Source organism: Triticum urartu, chromosome 1 (genome assembly GCF_003073215.2).
Source record: "Triticum urartu cultivar G1812 chromosome 1, Tu2.1, whole genome shotgun sequence".
NCBI classification, from domain to species: Eukaryota; Viridiplantae; Streptophyta; class Magnoliopsida; order Poales; family Poaceae; genus Triticum; species Triticum urartu.
The window spans coordinates 6,265,881-6,282,820 of NC_053022.1; the positions used below are offsets into that span (position 1 = coordinate 6,265,881).

At 46.7% G+C, this 16,940-nt stretch overlaps 1 protein-coding gene across 1 annotated transcript; it reads left to right on the plus strand.

Moving 5' to 3' along the window:
* The first annotated feature begins 8,487 nt into the window (after positions 1–8,487).
* LOC125541678 (E3 ubiquitin-protein ligase ORTHRUS 2-like) lies at positions 8,488–14,538 on the plus strand. The gene is made up of 9 exons (XM_048705023.1): positions 8,488–9,074; positions 11,532–12,064; positions 12,155–12,280; positions 12,521–12,620; positions 12,717–12,781; positions 12,878–12,980; positions 13,068–13,206; positions 13,324–13,538; positions 13,621–14,538. Exons 1-9 carry the CDS (start codon positions 8,610–8,612, stop codon positions 14,251–14,253), a joined length of 2,379 nt encoding a protein of 792 aa, XP_048560980.1. The 5' UTR covers positions 8,488–8,609; the 3' UTR covers positions 14,254–14,538.
* Positions 14,539–16,940: the final 2,402 nt, after the last annotated feature.

Below are 16,940 nucleotides of genomic sequence, written 5' to 3' on the forward strand. Positions count from 1 at the left end.
TACCAAAGTAATCCAGGAGTGGATCACTGAACAGCGGTCAAGAACATCCTGAAATACCTGAAAAGGACTAAGGATATGTTTCTCGTATATGGAGGTGACAAAGAGCTCATCGTAAATGGTTATGTTGATGCAAGCTTTGACACTGATCCGGACGATTCTAAATCGCAAACCGGATACGTGTTTTTGCTGAACGGTGGAGCTGTCAGTTGGTGCAGTTCTAAACAAAGCGTCGTGGCGGGATCTACATGTGAAGCGGAGTACATAGCTGCTTCGGAAGCAGCAAATGAAGGAGTCTGGATGAAGGAGTTCATATCCGATCTAGGTGTCATACCTAGTGCATCGGGTCCAATGAAAATCTTTTGTGACAATACTGGTGCAATTGCCTTGACGAAGGAATCCAGATTTCACAAGAGAACCAAACACATCAAGAGACGCTTCAATTCCATTCGGGATTTAGTCCAAGTGGGAGACATAGAAATTTGCAAGATACATACGGATCTGAATGTTGCAGACCCGCTGACTAAGCCTCTTCCACGAGCAAAACATGATCAGCACCAAGACTCCATGGGTGTTAGAATCATTACTGTGTAATCTAGATTATTGACTCTAGTGCAAGTGGGAGACTGAAGGAAATATGCCCTAGAGGCAATAATAAAGTTATTATTTATTTCCTTATATCATGATAAATGTTTATTATTCATGCTAGAATTGTATTAACCGGAAACATAATACATGTGTGAATACATAGACAAAAACAGAGAGTCACTAGTATGCCTCTACTTGACTAGCTCGTTAATCAAAGATGGTTATGTTTCCTAACCATATACATGAGTTGTCATTTGATTAATGGAATCACATCATTAGGAGAATGATGTGATTGACTTGATCCATTCCGTTAGCTTAGCACTTGATCGTTTAGTTTGTTGCTATTGCTTTCTTCATAACTTATACATGTTCCTATGACTATGAGATTATGCAACTCCCGTTTACCGGAGGAACACTTTGTGTGCTACCAAACGTCACAACGTAACTGGGTGATTATAAAGGTGCTCTACAGGTGTCTCCGAAGGTACTTGTTGGGTTGGCGTATTTCGAGATTAGGATTTGTCACTTCGATTGTCGGAGAGGTATCTCTGGGCCCTCTCGGTAATTCACATCACTCAAGCCTTGCAAGCATTGCAACTAATAAGTTAGTTGCAGGATGATGTATTACGGAATGAGTAAAGAGACTTGCCGGTAACTAGATTTAACTAGGTATTGAGATACCGACGATCGAATCACGGGCAAGTAACATACCGATGACAAAGGGAACAACATATGTTGTTATGCGGTCTGACCGATAAAGATCTTCGTAGAATATGTAGGAGCCAATATGAACATACAGGTTCCGCTATTGGCTATTGACCGGAGACGTGTCTCGGTCATGTCTACATAGTTCTCGAACCCGTAGGGTCCGCACGCTTAAAGTTCGGTGACGATCGTAATTAGGGTTTTTGTGTTTTGATCTACCGAAGGTTGTTCGGAGTCCCGGATGTGATCACGGACATGACGAGGAGTCTCGAAATGGTTGAGACATAAAGATTGATATATTGGAAGCCTATATTTGGATATCGGAAACGTTCCGGGTGAAATCTGGATTTTACCGGAGTACCGGGGGGTTACCGGAACCCCCCCGGGGGTTATTGGGCCTACATGGGCCATAAGGGAGAAGAGGAGGGCCGGCCAGGGCAGGCCGCGCGCCCCCTCCCCCCTAGTCCGAATAGGACAAGGAAGGGGGGGCCCCTTTCCTCTTTCTCCCTTCCTCCTTCCTTTTCCAACAAGGCAAGAGGGGGGAGTCCTACTCCCGGTTGGAGTAGGACTCCTCCAAGCGCACCCATAGGGCCGGCCGCACCTACCCCTCTCCCTCCTTTATATACTGAGGCAAGGGGGCACCCCATGACACACAAGTTGATCCTCGTGATCGTTCCTTAGCCGTGTGCGGTGCCCCCTTCCACCATATTCACCTCAGTCATATCGTAGCGGTGCTTAGGCGAAGCCCTGCGTCGGTAGAACATCATCACCGTCATCACGCCGTCGTGCTGACGACACTCTCCCTCAACGTTTTGCTGGATCAGAACTCGAGGGACGTCATCGAGTTGAACGTGTGCAGAACTCGGAGGTGCCGTACGTTCGGTACTTGGATCGGTCGGATCGGGAAGATGTACGACTACTTCCTCTATGTTGTGTCAACACTTCCGTTGCCGGTCTACGAGGGTACGTAGACAACACTCTCCCCTCTCGTTGCTATGCATCACCATGATCTTGCGTGTGCGTAGGAAATTTTTTGAAATTACTACGTTCCCCAACAGGGGAGTGGGAAACCGGAGGAGGAGGAGGGAGGGGGCGGGGTGGAGGGGGAGGGGACGGCCGGAGGAGGAGGAAGGGGGCGGCCGGATGAGGAGGGAGAGGGGCGGTGGGAGAAGGGCGGCCGGAGGAGGAGGGGGAAGGAGGGAGGAGGGAGTACCTCGGCGAGGAGCAGCGCGGCGGCGGCGGACCACGTATGGGTTCGGCGCGGGCGGGAGCGAGTGAGGGACTGACCGTCCAGGGTGAAACGCTCCAGGATAAGGTAAGTAAGTAGTAGCACGTTTCAGAGAAACACGCTACTGCTACGGGCCGTAGCAGTAACGCTGGTCAGTGGTACGCGCTACTGCTAAGTGGGGTTAGCCATCTGCGTCCAGTACAAATATAGCAGCAGCGCGGTTTCGCGGAACGTGCTACTGCTAAAGTAGTAGCAGTAGCGCGGTTTATTTAAAAACGCTACTACTAAGTAGCAGTAGCGACCTGTTTTGTCCAGCGCTACTGCTAAGATGTTGTGTATAAGGTTTTCCCTAGTAGTGATTGACCGGAGATGTGCCTCGGTCATGTCTACATAGTTCTCGAACCCGTAGGGTCCGCACGCTTAACGTTCGATGAGGATTTGTATTATGAGTTATATGTTTTGGTGACCGCAGTTTGTTTGAAGTCCCGGATGAGATCATGGACATGATGAGGAGTCTCGAAATAGTCGAGAGATGAAGATTCATATATTGGAAGGTTATATACGGACACCAGAATGGTTCCGAAGAGGTTCGGGGATTTTTCGGAACCGGGAGGTTACCGGACCACCTCCCCCCCCCCGGGAAAGTTAATGGGCCTCATGGGCCATAGTGGATAGGAGGAGGCAGGCCACGGGAGGTGGTGCCTCCCCCGTAGCACTCTGAATTGGACAAGGGATGGGGGGCGCGACCCCCCTTTCCTTCTCCCTCTCCCCCTCTTTCCCCTTTCCCCATCTCTGTTGGAAGGAAGGGGGAGCTGACTAGGAGTGGGAGTCCTAGTGGGACTCCCCCCACTTGGCGCACCCCTAGGGCCGGCCGACCTCCCCTCTCCTCCTTTATATATGGGGCGGGGGGCACCCCAAAGGCACACCAATAGTTTTCTTAGCCGTGTGCGGTGCCCCCTCCACAATTTACTCCTCCGATCATAGTGTCGTAGTGCTTAGGCGAAGCCATGCGCGGATCACATCACCATCACCACGCCGTCGTGCTGACGGAACTCTCCCTCGATCCTCTGCTGGATCAAGAGTTCAAGGGACGTCATCGAGTTGAACGTGCGCTGAACTCGGAGGTGCCGTACGTTCGGTACTAAGATCAGTTGGATCGTGAAGACGTTCGACTACATCAACCGCGTTAACCTAACGCTTCCGCTTTCGGTCTACGAGGGTACGTGGACACACTCTCCTCCTCTCGTTGCTATGCATCTCCTAGATAGATCTTGCGTGATCGTAGGAAATATTTTGAAATTGCATGTTGCGTTCCCCAACAAATTTATGAAGTTAGAATTAGGTCAAACGGAGCTGCGTGGGTCCCATAAGCTCAGGTGGCACGCGTGTGAGCTTGTGGCACTCTCTTATCTATTATGGCCTCCTCCCGAAGCACCTAGGGTTCCATATGGTCCGGAACAAATCACCTTAAAGTTTTATCGCGTTTGGACTTCGTTTGGTATTGATTTCTTGAAAAACAAAAAAACATACAGAAAACATTAATTGGCATTGGGCACCGATTTAATAGGTTAGCTCCCAAAAATGATATAAAATTGCATATAAAGCATGTAAGATTCATAATATGATAATATGAAACAATATAAAATTATAGATACATCGGAGACATATCAAAACTCATAGGTAAAAGAAGCGTATCACAACATCCAACTAGATCGCATGGATTTTCTGAGGAAAAGGTTAGAGAAAAACATGGAAAATGAAAATGATATACGGGGCAAGTCGAAGGCTTGCTCGTGCTAGCAGTAGGAATAAATAATTATGATACGTCAGATGGTCACACTATCGATATGGAGGATACAACGGCGAGGGGATGCCATGCACTTGTGGCAAAACTTTGAGAAAGAGGAAATGACACTTTCTACCGTGCAATCCAACCCAGACATGAGTGCCTGGAGGGTATTTTCAATTGTCTATGTTCAAAGCAGAAGTAACACATGACATGAACAGTGATCGATGATGATTGATATATAATGTTGATGGAAACTTGCATGAAAGGGAAAGAACGGAAATAAAACTCACTACACATGACTACTTGGGAGAAACATGTGAGGTGTAGCTGAGAAGGGGCATTTGATTATATAAATGTCATAAAATGAATACGGGCAGGGGACATGCCTTGTCAGGAAGGCGTGCAATGTCATCCGTTGACACAATTTTTTACCACCTTCTCCCAAATGTCTCAAACATCAGCTCTGCACACAAGTCATACTCTCACATCACCGCCATGCGGGGCCCACACCGCCCCGTTCCTCGTGAGTGGAAGGGCATCGATGCACGCGACACATGTAGCAACAACCGATTTCAATCCAGAATGGCACACGTTAACACTGACAAATGGGCCCTACCAACCTGCTTATTTCCTTCTCACAGTGAACATGATGAGCCTACAAATAGGAGGAAGTAGGAAAGCAATACCGCTCCTACCCCACCCACGAAAAACATATACAGAATCTCCTCCCCCCCCCCGGGCCACTGTTGTCGCCGTTTGAGATGTAAAACCATCCCTACAGCAAGGATAGCATATATGTGTCGCTCCGCCAAAGAGCAAGCTCCTCCATCACCGAGCCAGATCTAATCGATGAAGGTTGATCATTTGCGCAGAAAGTCTTGCTCCATCAAAGGGCAAGCTCCTCCATCGTCGTGCCAGATCCAATCGAGGAAGATTGATCATTTAGGAAGAAAATCTTGCTATGTCAAAGGGAAAGCTCCTCCGTCGCTGAGTTAGATCCCGATGAGGAAGGTTGGTCGTTTGCGCAGAAAATCTTGCTCTGCCAAAGCGTAAGCTTCTTCATCGCCGAGCCAGATCCAACAGAGGAAGGCTGATCTTCTACGCAGGAGTCTCACTCCACCAAAGGTAAGTTCCTCCGTCGTCAAGCTAGATCTAATCGATGAAGTTTGATCGTTTGCGCAGAAGTTTTACTCTGTCAAAGGGAAAGTTCCTCCGTCGCCAAGCCAGATCCATCGAGGAAGATTGATCTCCTGCGCAGAGAATCTTTCTGTGCCAAAGGGCAAGCTCCTCCATCGCCGAGTCAGATCCAGATGTGGACGGTTCATCGTTTACCCAGAAAATCTCGCGTCGAGGAAGATTGATCGTTTGCAGAGAAAGTCTTGATGTTTCAAAGGGCAAGCTCCTCCATCGCCTAGCCAGATCCAGATGAGGAAGGTTGATTATTTGTGCAGAAAATCACACGTCGAGGAAGATTAGTCCTTTGTGCAGAAAATCTCGCGTCGAGGAAGGTTGGTCGTTTGCGCAAAAAATCTCGCTCTGCCAAAGAGCAAGCTCCTCCGTCACCGAGCCAGATCCAATCGAGGAGGGTTGATCGTTTGCGTAGAAAATCTCGCTCCGCTAAAGGGCGAGCTCATCCATCGCCGAGCCAGATCCAATCGAGGAAGGTTGATCATTTGTGCAGAAAATGTAGCTCCCCCAAAGGGCAAGCTTCTCTATTGCCGAGCTAGATCCAAACAAGGAAGGTTCATTGTTTGCACAGAAAAAAATGCTTTACCAAAGAGCAAGCTCATCCATCGCCGAGCTAGCTCCAATCGAGGAAGGTTGAACATTTGCGCAAAAAATCTCGCTCCGCCAAAGGGCACACTCATCCGTCACTGAGCCAGATCCAATCAAAGAAGGTTAATCATTTGCGCAGGAAATCTAGTTCCCCCAAAGGACAAGCTTTTCTGTCACCGAGCCAGATCCAATCAAGGAGGGTTGATCATTTGCGCAGAAAATCTCGCTCCACCAAAGAGCAAGCTCATCTGTCACCGAGCCAGATCCAATCGAGGAAGATTCATCGTCTACGTAGAAAATCTCACTCCACCAAAGAGCAACTCATCCGTCACCGAGCTAGATCCAATCGAGGAGGTTTGATTGTTTGCGTAGAAAATCTCGCTCCATCAAAGGGCAAGCTCCTCTATCTCCGAGCCAGATCCAATCGAGAAAGTTTGATCATTTATGCTCCGTCAAAGGACAAGCTCCCCAGTCACCGAGCCAGATCCAATCGAGGAGGGGTGATCGTTTGCGCATAAAATCTTGCTCCCAAAGGACAAGCTCATCCGTCACCGAGCTAGATGCAAGCGAGGAAGGTTCATCGTTTGCGCAGAAAATCTCGCTTTGCTAAAGAGCAGCTCATCCGTCACCGAGGTAGATCCGATCGAGGAGGGTTGATTGTTTGCGTGGAAAATCTTGCTCCGCCAAAGAGCAAGCTCATCCGTCAACGAGCCAGATCCAATTGAGGAAGGTTCATCGTTTGCACAGAAATTCTCACTCAGCCAAAGAGCAAGCTCATTGGTCACCGAGTCAAATCCAATCAAGGAGGGTTGATCGTTTATGCTCCATCAAAGGACATGCTCTCTGTCACTGAGCCAGACCCAGTTGAGGAAGGTTCATCGTTTGCACAGAAATTCTCGGTCAGCCAAAGAGCAAGCTCATCGGTCACCGTGTCAGATCCAATCGAGGAGGGTTGATCGTTTATGCTCCATCAAAGGACATGCTCTCTGTCACCGAGCCAGGCCCAGTTGAGGAAGGTTGATCATTTTCGTAGAAATCTCATGGTCGGGCTGGAAGGAGAACACTCCTATGGTCCTAATGACAACCATGAGAATGTCCGCCATTTTTTCATGTCATTCTCAACGGTGATGTATTTGTAGCTTACTATTTTTCCCAAGCATAACTTTACCTCTTTTTTTCCCAAGCATAACTTCACCTCTTTTTCCCCCTATTTTCTAGCATGTTAAATTTACTCTCCCAAATCTCATGGTTAGGTTGGAAGGAAATATTACTAAACTCAAGCCATCCATCGTCGAGCCAGATCGAGGAGTTTAGTGGCGGAGACAGGGGGGGGGGGGGGGGGGGGGGGCGGCAGGGGCCCTGCCCCCCGACATTGGAAATTTGCTGCTAATTCACTGATGAACAGTGCATAATTAGCAATATTTTAATGTTAAAAGTGTATTTTCCTATGCTTTGGCCCTCCTTAACCTACTTTGACGGCACTTGGCCCTTCTGATCCATATTTCCTGGCTCCGCCACTGGAGGAGTTGCCTAGAATTCTCATGGTCAGGTCGTAAGTAAACATCGATGGGGTCGACATCGCCGTCGTCGAGCTAGATCTGATCGAGGAAGGCAGTGTGCCCGCGCGTAAATCCCATGGTTAGCTTGGAAGGAAACGATCCTAGTGACAACCACATGTCCATCGCCTGATCCTCTCCTTCTCGACAGCGAAATGTACGTATCATGATATTTTTTACCATCTTAACTTTACCGCATGTGTTTGTTTCGATCCTGGTCCTATTTCTGCCATTTTATTTTGTATCTTTCCACCGTATAAATTCACATTAGTTTTATTTCCTGCGATGATGGCCCTACTTTTATACATTATATTAATTTCATTTTGCCTATTCATTTTTATTTGCTTATCTTTACTATTAGATCTCCTAACATTAAATGAGAGTTGGGGATTACCCAGAGGATTTTGGGGAGTTTCCATGGCACCAAGATTGATGCCTGCCAGATAGATTAGCCTGTCCGGTCAGCTCACATCCCATCCGTCCATCAGATCAGATCGACCAGCAGTAAACAAAATTTTACAGCAGGGAGAGGGAGAGGGAGACCAAAGTCCAATCCAATCTGAAGCAAGGGCAGTCCCGTCATTTCGCCCCCCTCCACTTTCGCCTTGCCGCGCTCCCTCCCCGCCCTCCCCCCGAAACCCCAATCCCCCACCCCGCCCACGCCGTCCCACCCCGCCCCCACTGACGCCCGGGCCCAGCTCCGGCGAGCCCCACCCCTCAGCCTCTCCCGCTCACCCAGCCCGCCGTACCCGACGCCAGTGCGCCCCCACGCACCTCGCCACTGTCACGCGGGCCCCACCCCACCCATCACGCGCGGGCGGGGGGGCGGGGGCCTAGAAATAGGAGCGACGGACGGAGGAATGGAGGGCGACCGTCTCCGTCCCCGTCCCCAAATCAAAATTTCAAACTTTCCCGTCCCCCTCCCCAAAACCCTAGCGCGCCTCCCTCGCCGCCGCCGGGGAGAGGGAAGATGCCGGACCTGCCGTGCGACGGGGACGGGGTGTGCATGGTGTGCCGGGCCGCGGCGCCGCCGGAGGTCGAGCTGCTGCGGTGCGCCACCTGCGCCACGCCCTGGCACTCGCCCTGCCTCTCCAAGCCGCCCGCGCTCGCCGACGCCGCCGCCTGGGCCTGCCCCGACTGCTCCGGCGAGGACGCCTCCCCCTCAGCGGCCCCCGCCCCCGCCCCCACCGCAGCCCCCGGGGGCGCCGGCGGGGGGTCCGGCCTGCTCGCCGCCATCCGCGAGATCGAGGCGGACGCCTCCCTCACCGAGCAGGAGAAGGCCAAGCGCCGCCAGGAGCTGCTCGGCGGCAAGACCGCCGTCGCCGGCGATGACGACGAGGATGAGGAGGAGCAGGACGAGGACAACGCGCTCGAGATCGTCGGCAAGAACTTCAGCTGCGTCTTCTGCATGAAGCTCCCCGAGCGCCCCGTCACCGTGAGCAATCCCCTCCCCTCCCCGTGTTTTACTCCGCGTCAGTTTTCGAATAAATGCACATGATTATATCCACTACCATCCCGCAATTATTCACTGTATAATATCCGCGGCGCGGATAGATCTCCCGGCGCTCGCTGCAAAATATGATCTTCTCGTGCGCGCTTGTTGTCATAATGGTTAAATCCCGCATCATTAGATGCGCCCTGCGGCGGCAGTAATGATCCATCATCTTCCTCTGGGTCACTGCATCCATTTCTCCCCGCATAATCATCACTCATCGTCCCCTTTATGCCGTCTCGGACGCTCTAACATCCATTGATTTCAGTTTGTTCAGATGTGCTTTTGCGGCCTTCTCTTTTTTGGTTTGATGTAGCTGTAATGTAATTTCAACATCAGTAATCTACTTTATTTTAATATATGCGTGTTCTGTGCTTGCCTATAGTCAGATAGGAGCAGAGGATCACAGCCTCCCCTGCTGTCAGATAATCCCCTGATAATTAGACGCACCCACTAGTAATGACCCATCTTTGCCTTGGTCATTGCTTCCATTGCTCACATCTGCACATATAATCCATAGCATTAGGACAGCTGTGGTCTATTTGTTGTTATCGCTATAGCATCATTTATTTTCTCATGGTATGCATGTTCAGTGCTTGTTCCTAGTTAGATAGGTGTAAAGGATAACATATTTGTCAGTTTGTGGCTAACCATCTGCAAATTTCAACAGCAAGAATGGCCTTTATCTGCAAGTATCGTTCAGCATTGCTTACATCTGCACATATGAGTCCTAAATCTAGAACAGCTGTGATCTATTTGTTGTTATTGTTACATCATCATTTATTTTCTGATGACGGCTTGCGTGTTCGGTGCTTGTCTGTAGTTAGATAGGAGTAAAGTATCACGACCTCGTCTGTTTGTAGGCTTAATCACCTGTGTACTTTTATAACTGCATGAATGGTGTTTACCTGGGAGCGTTGTTCAGCATTGCTTACATGTGCGCATATGAATCCTAGCTCTGCAACAGCCGTAGTCTTTTTGTTGTTATTACTGCAGCACCATGTGTTTTTCTGATGATGGCAGTTTGGTGCTTGTCTGTAGTCAAATACTCCCTCCGTTCTGAATTACTCGTCGCAGAAATGGATGTATCTAGATGTATTTTAGTTCTAGATACATCCATTTCTATGACGAGTAATTTGGAACGAAGGGAGTAGGACTAAAGGATTGCATCTTTGTCTGTTGTTGGGTAATCACCTGTAAGCTTTAACAGTTGCTAAAAATTGTAGTAACCTGGCCACTTGACCCAGGGGAGCTCCTGTGGTGGTGTTTTAAATGATATCTGGATAGTCTGGTCAAGTGTAATGTCATTTGCAACTTACTGTAGATGGCCTTGCTGTCCTGCTCCTTTTACTGGTTTGTTAAGTCTATTCACCTTTTTTTGGTTTGTCTGTGCCTTGGACTGCTAATGCACAGTCTGTTGACCAAATGATTTGATTCTCCCTGATATTTGCTAGTATCTTGTACTGCCTAGGGTATTTTGTCTGTTTTTTGTGTGGCAAAGTGATTACATACATGATCTATGCTGCAGTTCAAGGGGTGAAAACATCATCATGCTATATGAATGAAGTAATGTTTGTTATACACAAATCTCCAAACTCCTTCAATGTTGATTAGCAGACTATTAATATACAACTAAAGTGAATGATACCTGGCATTGGCTACTCTTTGGTTTCTTTTGAGAGTTTGCTGAAAGCATGGTTTCATGTTTCCTTTCATCATGAATGCTACTTTAAATTGAGTCAGGTTTAGCTACATATCTTAGCCAGCTGGCATACTGTGTTGGGGTAAGTCCTTGAACCCAGATGGCTGGGTTTACAACCATGTGTTCCTTGCCATTGCACCCCTGGAGTCCTGAATATTTATTTGAGTTCATGGTTTACCACCTGCCTATGCATGTTCCTCCCAATTTGTGATTCCAGTCAATATGTTGTTTGACCAACAGGCTTCATCATAGTTATTGGCTAGCTCTTGATCTGTACTACCTACTTTGGTTGGTTGGACCAGGGCATGTGAAGCACCCTTTGCCCTTTTGGTTTGTAATCTTAGATTGCTGATACCCTCTGCTGGCATAAAAGGTTGCTTGCCATAGCCTCTCTTTGACATGCTTCTGGACACATGCATAGCCTTTTAACTGTCACTATATTTGAAAGGAGGCTGTTACTTGTCATGTCCGCACACTTTTTAAGCTGAAAACTATGATTACTTCTGTTTATAATCTGTCAGTAACGATTTCTACTTGTGTTTTTATTTGATGTTATGTTTGATTATGATTTCATATTTAAGCTTTCCTTGTATGTTCTTTTTCTGTTCTAAATACTTTACTCAGGATAACAATACTCCTGCCTACTATATATTTGGTGCTATCTCTGATCACTACATTCTACTTTTGAATCTTTGTAGACACCGTGTGGCCACAACTTCTGTTTGAAATGCTTTGAGAAGTGGGTTAACAGTGGAAAAAGGACCTGTGGAAAATGCCGGGGACCAATCCCATCCAAAATGGCTTCGCAGCCAAGGATTAATGCAGCGTTGGTTGCGGTTATCCGTATGGCTAGGACTGCAAAGAATGCTAGTGCAGGTGGCTCTGGAAATCCTGTTCATTACATAAGAAATGAGGCTAGACCCGACAAGGCTTTCACAACTGACAGAGCAAAGAAGGCTGGGAAAGCTAATGCTTCAAGTGGCCAGATCTTTGTGACCATTGCACCTGATCATTTTGGCCCCATTCCAGCAGAAAACGACCCCAAAAGGCGTCTTGGTGTGTTAGTCGGGGAAACCTGGGAAGACCGCCTTGAGTGCAGGCAGTGGGGTGCTCATTTCCCTCATGTTGCTGGTATTGCTGGCCAGTCAGAACATGGTGCCCAGTCAGTGGCGCTGTCAGGTGGTTACATAGATGATGAGGACCATGGGGAGTGGTTCCTGTATACTGGAAGGTTAGCTAGTTTACTCACTTGCTATCATTTTACTTCTGTGTCTGATCCTACACGTGAGCACTTATTTCTGTGAATAATTTGTACTGACAGTGGTGGAAGAGACCTAAGTGGGAACAAGCGAACAAACAAGGAGCAATCTTCTGATCAGAAATTTGACAAGATGAATGCTGCTCTGCGTCTTAGTTGCAAGAAGGGTTACCCTGTCAGGGTTGTGCGGTATGTTTTTCTTGCCATAATTATTTCCTCAAATATATCAGCGTTTGATAAGTCCGTAGTTGATATCACAGTTACACTCTAGCCTGACAGTGTTAATACTGTTAATTATTCCCTTACCTTGAATAGTTTTATGTTGTTACATGTGCTGCATATATGGAGACCATCCACTGTTCTGCTTAAATTTGTTATTTATTATTTATACCATCATCTTATTTATATTTGACTACACTATCTTAAAAGGTCCCACAAAGAGAAGCGTTCTTCATATGCTCCTGAAACTGGTGTGCGTTATGATGGAGTCTACAGGATTGAGAAATGCTGGAGGAAGATTGGTGTTCAGGTAATTTTACACCCTGTGCAGAGGTTCAACATTGCTTTTCTCTATTTTGTGCCACTGAATGGAAGATAATGTATATTCTTTTGATTTCTGTCTCAGGGTACATACAAGGTCTGCAGGTACCTCTTTGTACGATGCGACAATGAACCAGCTCCATGGACCAGGTTTGACAAAGCTATTACATTTTGTTTTGGCAATATGCTTTTGTCTTGAAAAGAAGTGGCATTACTTACACTGATGTTGTGGTATCTGGGTTTTAGTGATCTTCATGGTGACCGGCCAAGGCCACTGCCCAGGATTAAGGAGCTGCAAGGTGCTACTGACATCACTGAACGGGCAGGATCCCCCTCCTGGGACTATGTTGTATGTCCACGCGATTTTCTTCTTCTGATGTTTTCACTTACAGGCATACATCATCACCACTGATCGATCTTTATATGTTTGTTATAGGAAAATGAAGGCTGGAAGTGGGTGAAGCCTCCACCAATCAGCAAGAAGCCTGCCCAGTCAGGCGATCCTGAAACTGACAAGCAATTCAGGAAATACCAGAAGCGTGCTCATATGTCTATGAATGAGAGGCTGTTGAAGGGTTAGTTTTTATGCCGTGTGTTTTGATTGCTACGCTCTGTTTGGCTTAAATAGCTGAAATCTATTCCAAGCATTCATTCTCCTAATGTGTGCCTTGTGTTTGTTTGGTCATGTGCAGAGTTTGGCTGCTCCATTTGCAAGAATTTGATGAAGGAACCACTTACTACTCCCTGTGGTCATAACTTCTGCAAAGCTTGTTTGACCGCTGCATTTGGTGACGAGGGTTCTATGAGGGAAAGAAGCAGGGGCGGGCGCACTCTGCGGGCACAGAAGATTGTGAAGAACTGCCCCTCCTGCCCAACTGATATTTGCGACTTCCTGGAGAACCCACAGGCATGTAATTGAAACACAAGTCTGTTGAAGCATGTTTTAAAGTATGTTTACTGATGGATGCCTTCTGTTATTTGTGTTGCAGATTAACATAGAGATGAAGGATCTGATTGACAATCTGCTTGCCAAGGCTGCCAAGGAGAAGCCAGACGCGGAGGGATCTGCTGAGGAAAATGATGATGAGGAGGATGCTCTGGAGAAGGAAGAGGAGGATGACAGCAGCCTGAACGAGGAAGAGAATGATGATGGTGCTGAGAACAAGGCTGGAGAAGAGGATGCTGTCGTCACAATCGTGGTTGAGGCCAAGGATGAGCTGAAGAAGCCTCTGAAGCGCAAGGGAGCTGAGGAGGAGGCCAAAGACGAGAAGAAGATCAAGACCACTGCTGCTGCTCCTGATGTGGAAAATGCAGCTGAAGAAGACGCCGAGATGGTTGAAAAGGAGGAAGAAGAAGGTTCCCAGAAGGCTCAGAAGAAGCGCAAGGGGCGTGCTGGGACTGCAGCTGGCGGCGGTAAGAGGAAGAGGGCCAGCCCTGCTGCTGCTGAAGAGAAGGCCGCCGCAGCTGGTGGCGGTAAGAGGAAGAAGGCAAGCCCTGCTGCAGCTGAAGAGACCCCTGCTGCTGCAAGCACCCCTCGCCGGGCGACCAGGAGTGGCGGTGTGGTGGTGGCTGGTGGGAGCCCTGCTTCCAGGACCAGGAGCAACACCAAGGCCGACAACTGAAGGTTGCCGGGGCGGCGGTGGAGGAGGAGCGGCGCCGAGGCTGATGCCCACCATTGAAGAAGAAGCTCCGTTTTTTGGCTGGTCGCGTATTATATATATAGTTTATATTTATCCGGAAGACTGTTTTATCCGTTGTGTCTTGTCCCGAGACTTGGTTGCTGCTGCTGGCAGTTATTTTGGGTCGGAACCTTGTAGTTAAGTTAATACCGTACCGCACCCCCTCCTGCTATATGGATCCTGGATATTATCTATCAGGTTATGGTTATGATGATGATGCTTGAACTATATTTACTGGTGTGATTGTTTGTTTCTTGCTGCTGCATCTGGTTAGATGTATAGTTAGTTGCATTTAGTTTTTGTTCAGAAACCAAACCTTGTTAATTTGGACCGGGTTTCTTTTATAGGGGATAAAATCAATGGTATATTTCTCTATATAAACTTGGTCATATTTGCAAAGTTTGGCTTGGGATTGCGTGGTTCTGAGTACAGTAGTTTTACAAAGCTCCAAAAACCAAGACTTCGAAAATACCTTCCATCTGGTTTCACGGTTCTGAGTACAGTTTTTTTTGTAGAAGTAGGTATTGCGTGGCAAAGTGAATCAAAGTTAAGCCAAGGAATTAGGACCTATTTGTTTGGCCTTTTGCTTCTGATTTTGTATCCATGACATTTTGGTCAAAATGTCATAAAGCTCTTAAATAGGTGCTTTTGGAGCTTTTATGCCGTTTGATGAAGGAGATGTGCCTGTTTGCGAGTTATCTCTCCTAAACAATTGTCTCTTGTCTTTTTTTTTCTTCTAATGAGTGAAATAACCCCATTGCAAATTTGTAGGACTCCAAAGTATATTCATTGAAGAACTTTTTTTTTGACAAAAGGATTGATTTTATTGGCTCAAAATAAAGCATTGAAATGATACGCATAGGTAAGCACACATCTGGCTTCAGCATAGTAAGGATGCACACAAACATCAATACACAGACAAAAACAAGCCGACCAATGACAGAGTCATGGAAGAGCATCTTCAATGACAGGCGCTTGAAGAAAAACAGAGTGCTGTGGATGCTAATAACAGGCGCTTAACCACCTGCTGGGTACAAATCATTTTATCTCCTCAGTGGAGAAAAAAGGCACACGCTCAGAACTTGTTTTGCCATCGACATTGTGGGTGACGCATGGATTCGCAAGGCTAACTACAAATCTAACAGGAAATTGATCCTGACGTCTATGCGAAAGGAAGGAGAAAAATAACAAAGCGATCAGATCTGTGATCGACAAACTACAACAAACCCTATTCACACTGGTCATCTCATAACACCAAACGGATGACAAGGTTCTTAAACAACGACACATTTAGAAAAGGAGTGACACTCAAGCACAAACTGTCACCGGATCTAACCACCCAAGGCTAGATTCTAGGTTTTCACCATGAAAAACCATCCCGAGCAAATCCAAGCAATGACATCAATACAGCGATGTAAAACATAGTCACTACCAGGTATACCAATTTATGACAGACCTATGCTTTCACCCCGGAGTTCGAGACCAGGCACTCGAGGAGCACCACTATCGAAGTCACTTAAGTGTTGTCATCACCATTTTTCCGTGATCCTAGCAGCTACTCCCTCCGTTCCAAATTACTCGTCATGGTTTTAGTTGAACTAAAACCACGACGAGTAATTTGGAACATAGGGAGTATATGTGATGTGTGACTGCCTGTAAGAACCCAAGACTGAGACTCCATTAGTTTGTGTTATGTTCATGCTTGCATGCTATATAATGTGTGTTTTATTTTGTTTTGCATCATGCATCATAATCATCAGTGCTTTGGTTTGTGGCATATTTAATGTTGTTGTGATCTTGCGTGAAACTTCTTCTCCTCATCTTCATCTTTCAGTTGCCTCTTGCTCTTGCCACCAAACCAACACCCAAGTTTCAAATCCAATCTCAAAGTTTTTCCTTTCCTTTCTTTTATCCAATAATTCAAGTGACATTTTTACTGGTCCAAATAAATGTTCACTATATTCCTAAAATACCTAGATCATGCCTACACTCACTCCTCATATTTTCAGCTCATTTGGGCATGTTTATGTTGGATTCTAAATTTATTCAAGCTCGAACTATATTCAAATTTGTTTGAATTTAGAGTCTTTAAAAATTCCTAAACTAATCTTTATTAATTCAGGCATATTTCCAGATTTCTATAAATGTGGTTTCCCCTCCTACCTCTTCTGTGCGTTTCTGCAAGTTTTTTTTTTACTTTCATACATGGGTTTTCTATAGTCTTGGCAAGCTTTCAAAAATTTGCGTACGTATATGATATGTGATGCGCTTTCGCCAAAGAGACAATATTAACAACTTTCAAATCCGATGTACTACAATTTTCAAAAAGATGTACATTGCCTATACAACTCGCCCAAAATATACAAGGCCAACCTCGGTGGCTTTGCACACATCTTGTGGGGAACGTTTATTAACCAGAACTACTCCCTCCATTCCAAAATATTTGAAGTTTTAGGTTTGTCTTAACTCAAGCATCTTCACTTGAAGATGTTTGAATTGGTACAAATATAGAACTTCAAATGTTTTGGGGCAGCTAGGGTTGCAACAGTGTTCATGTTACGCCATCACAATGTCATGATCAGTAGAAGCATTTAGACACTCACACAGAGCAAAATAGCAAGATCAGAAGA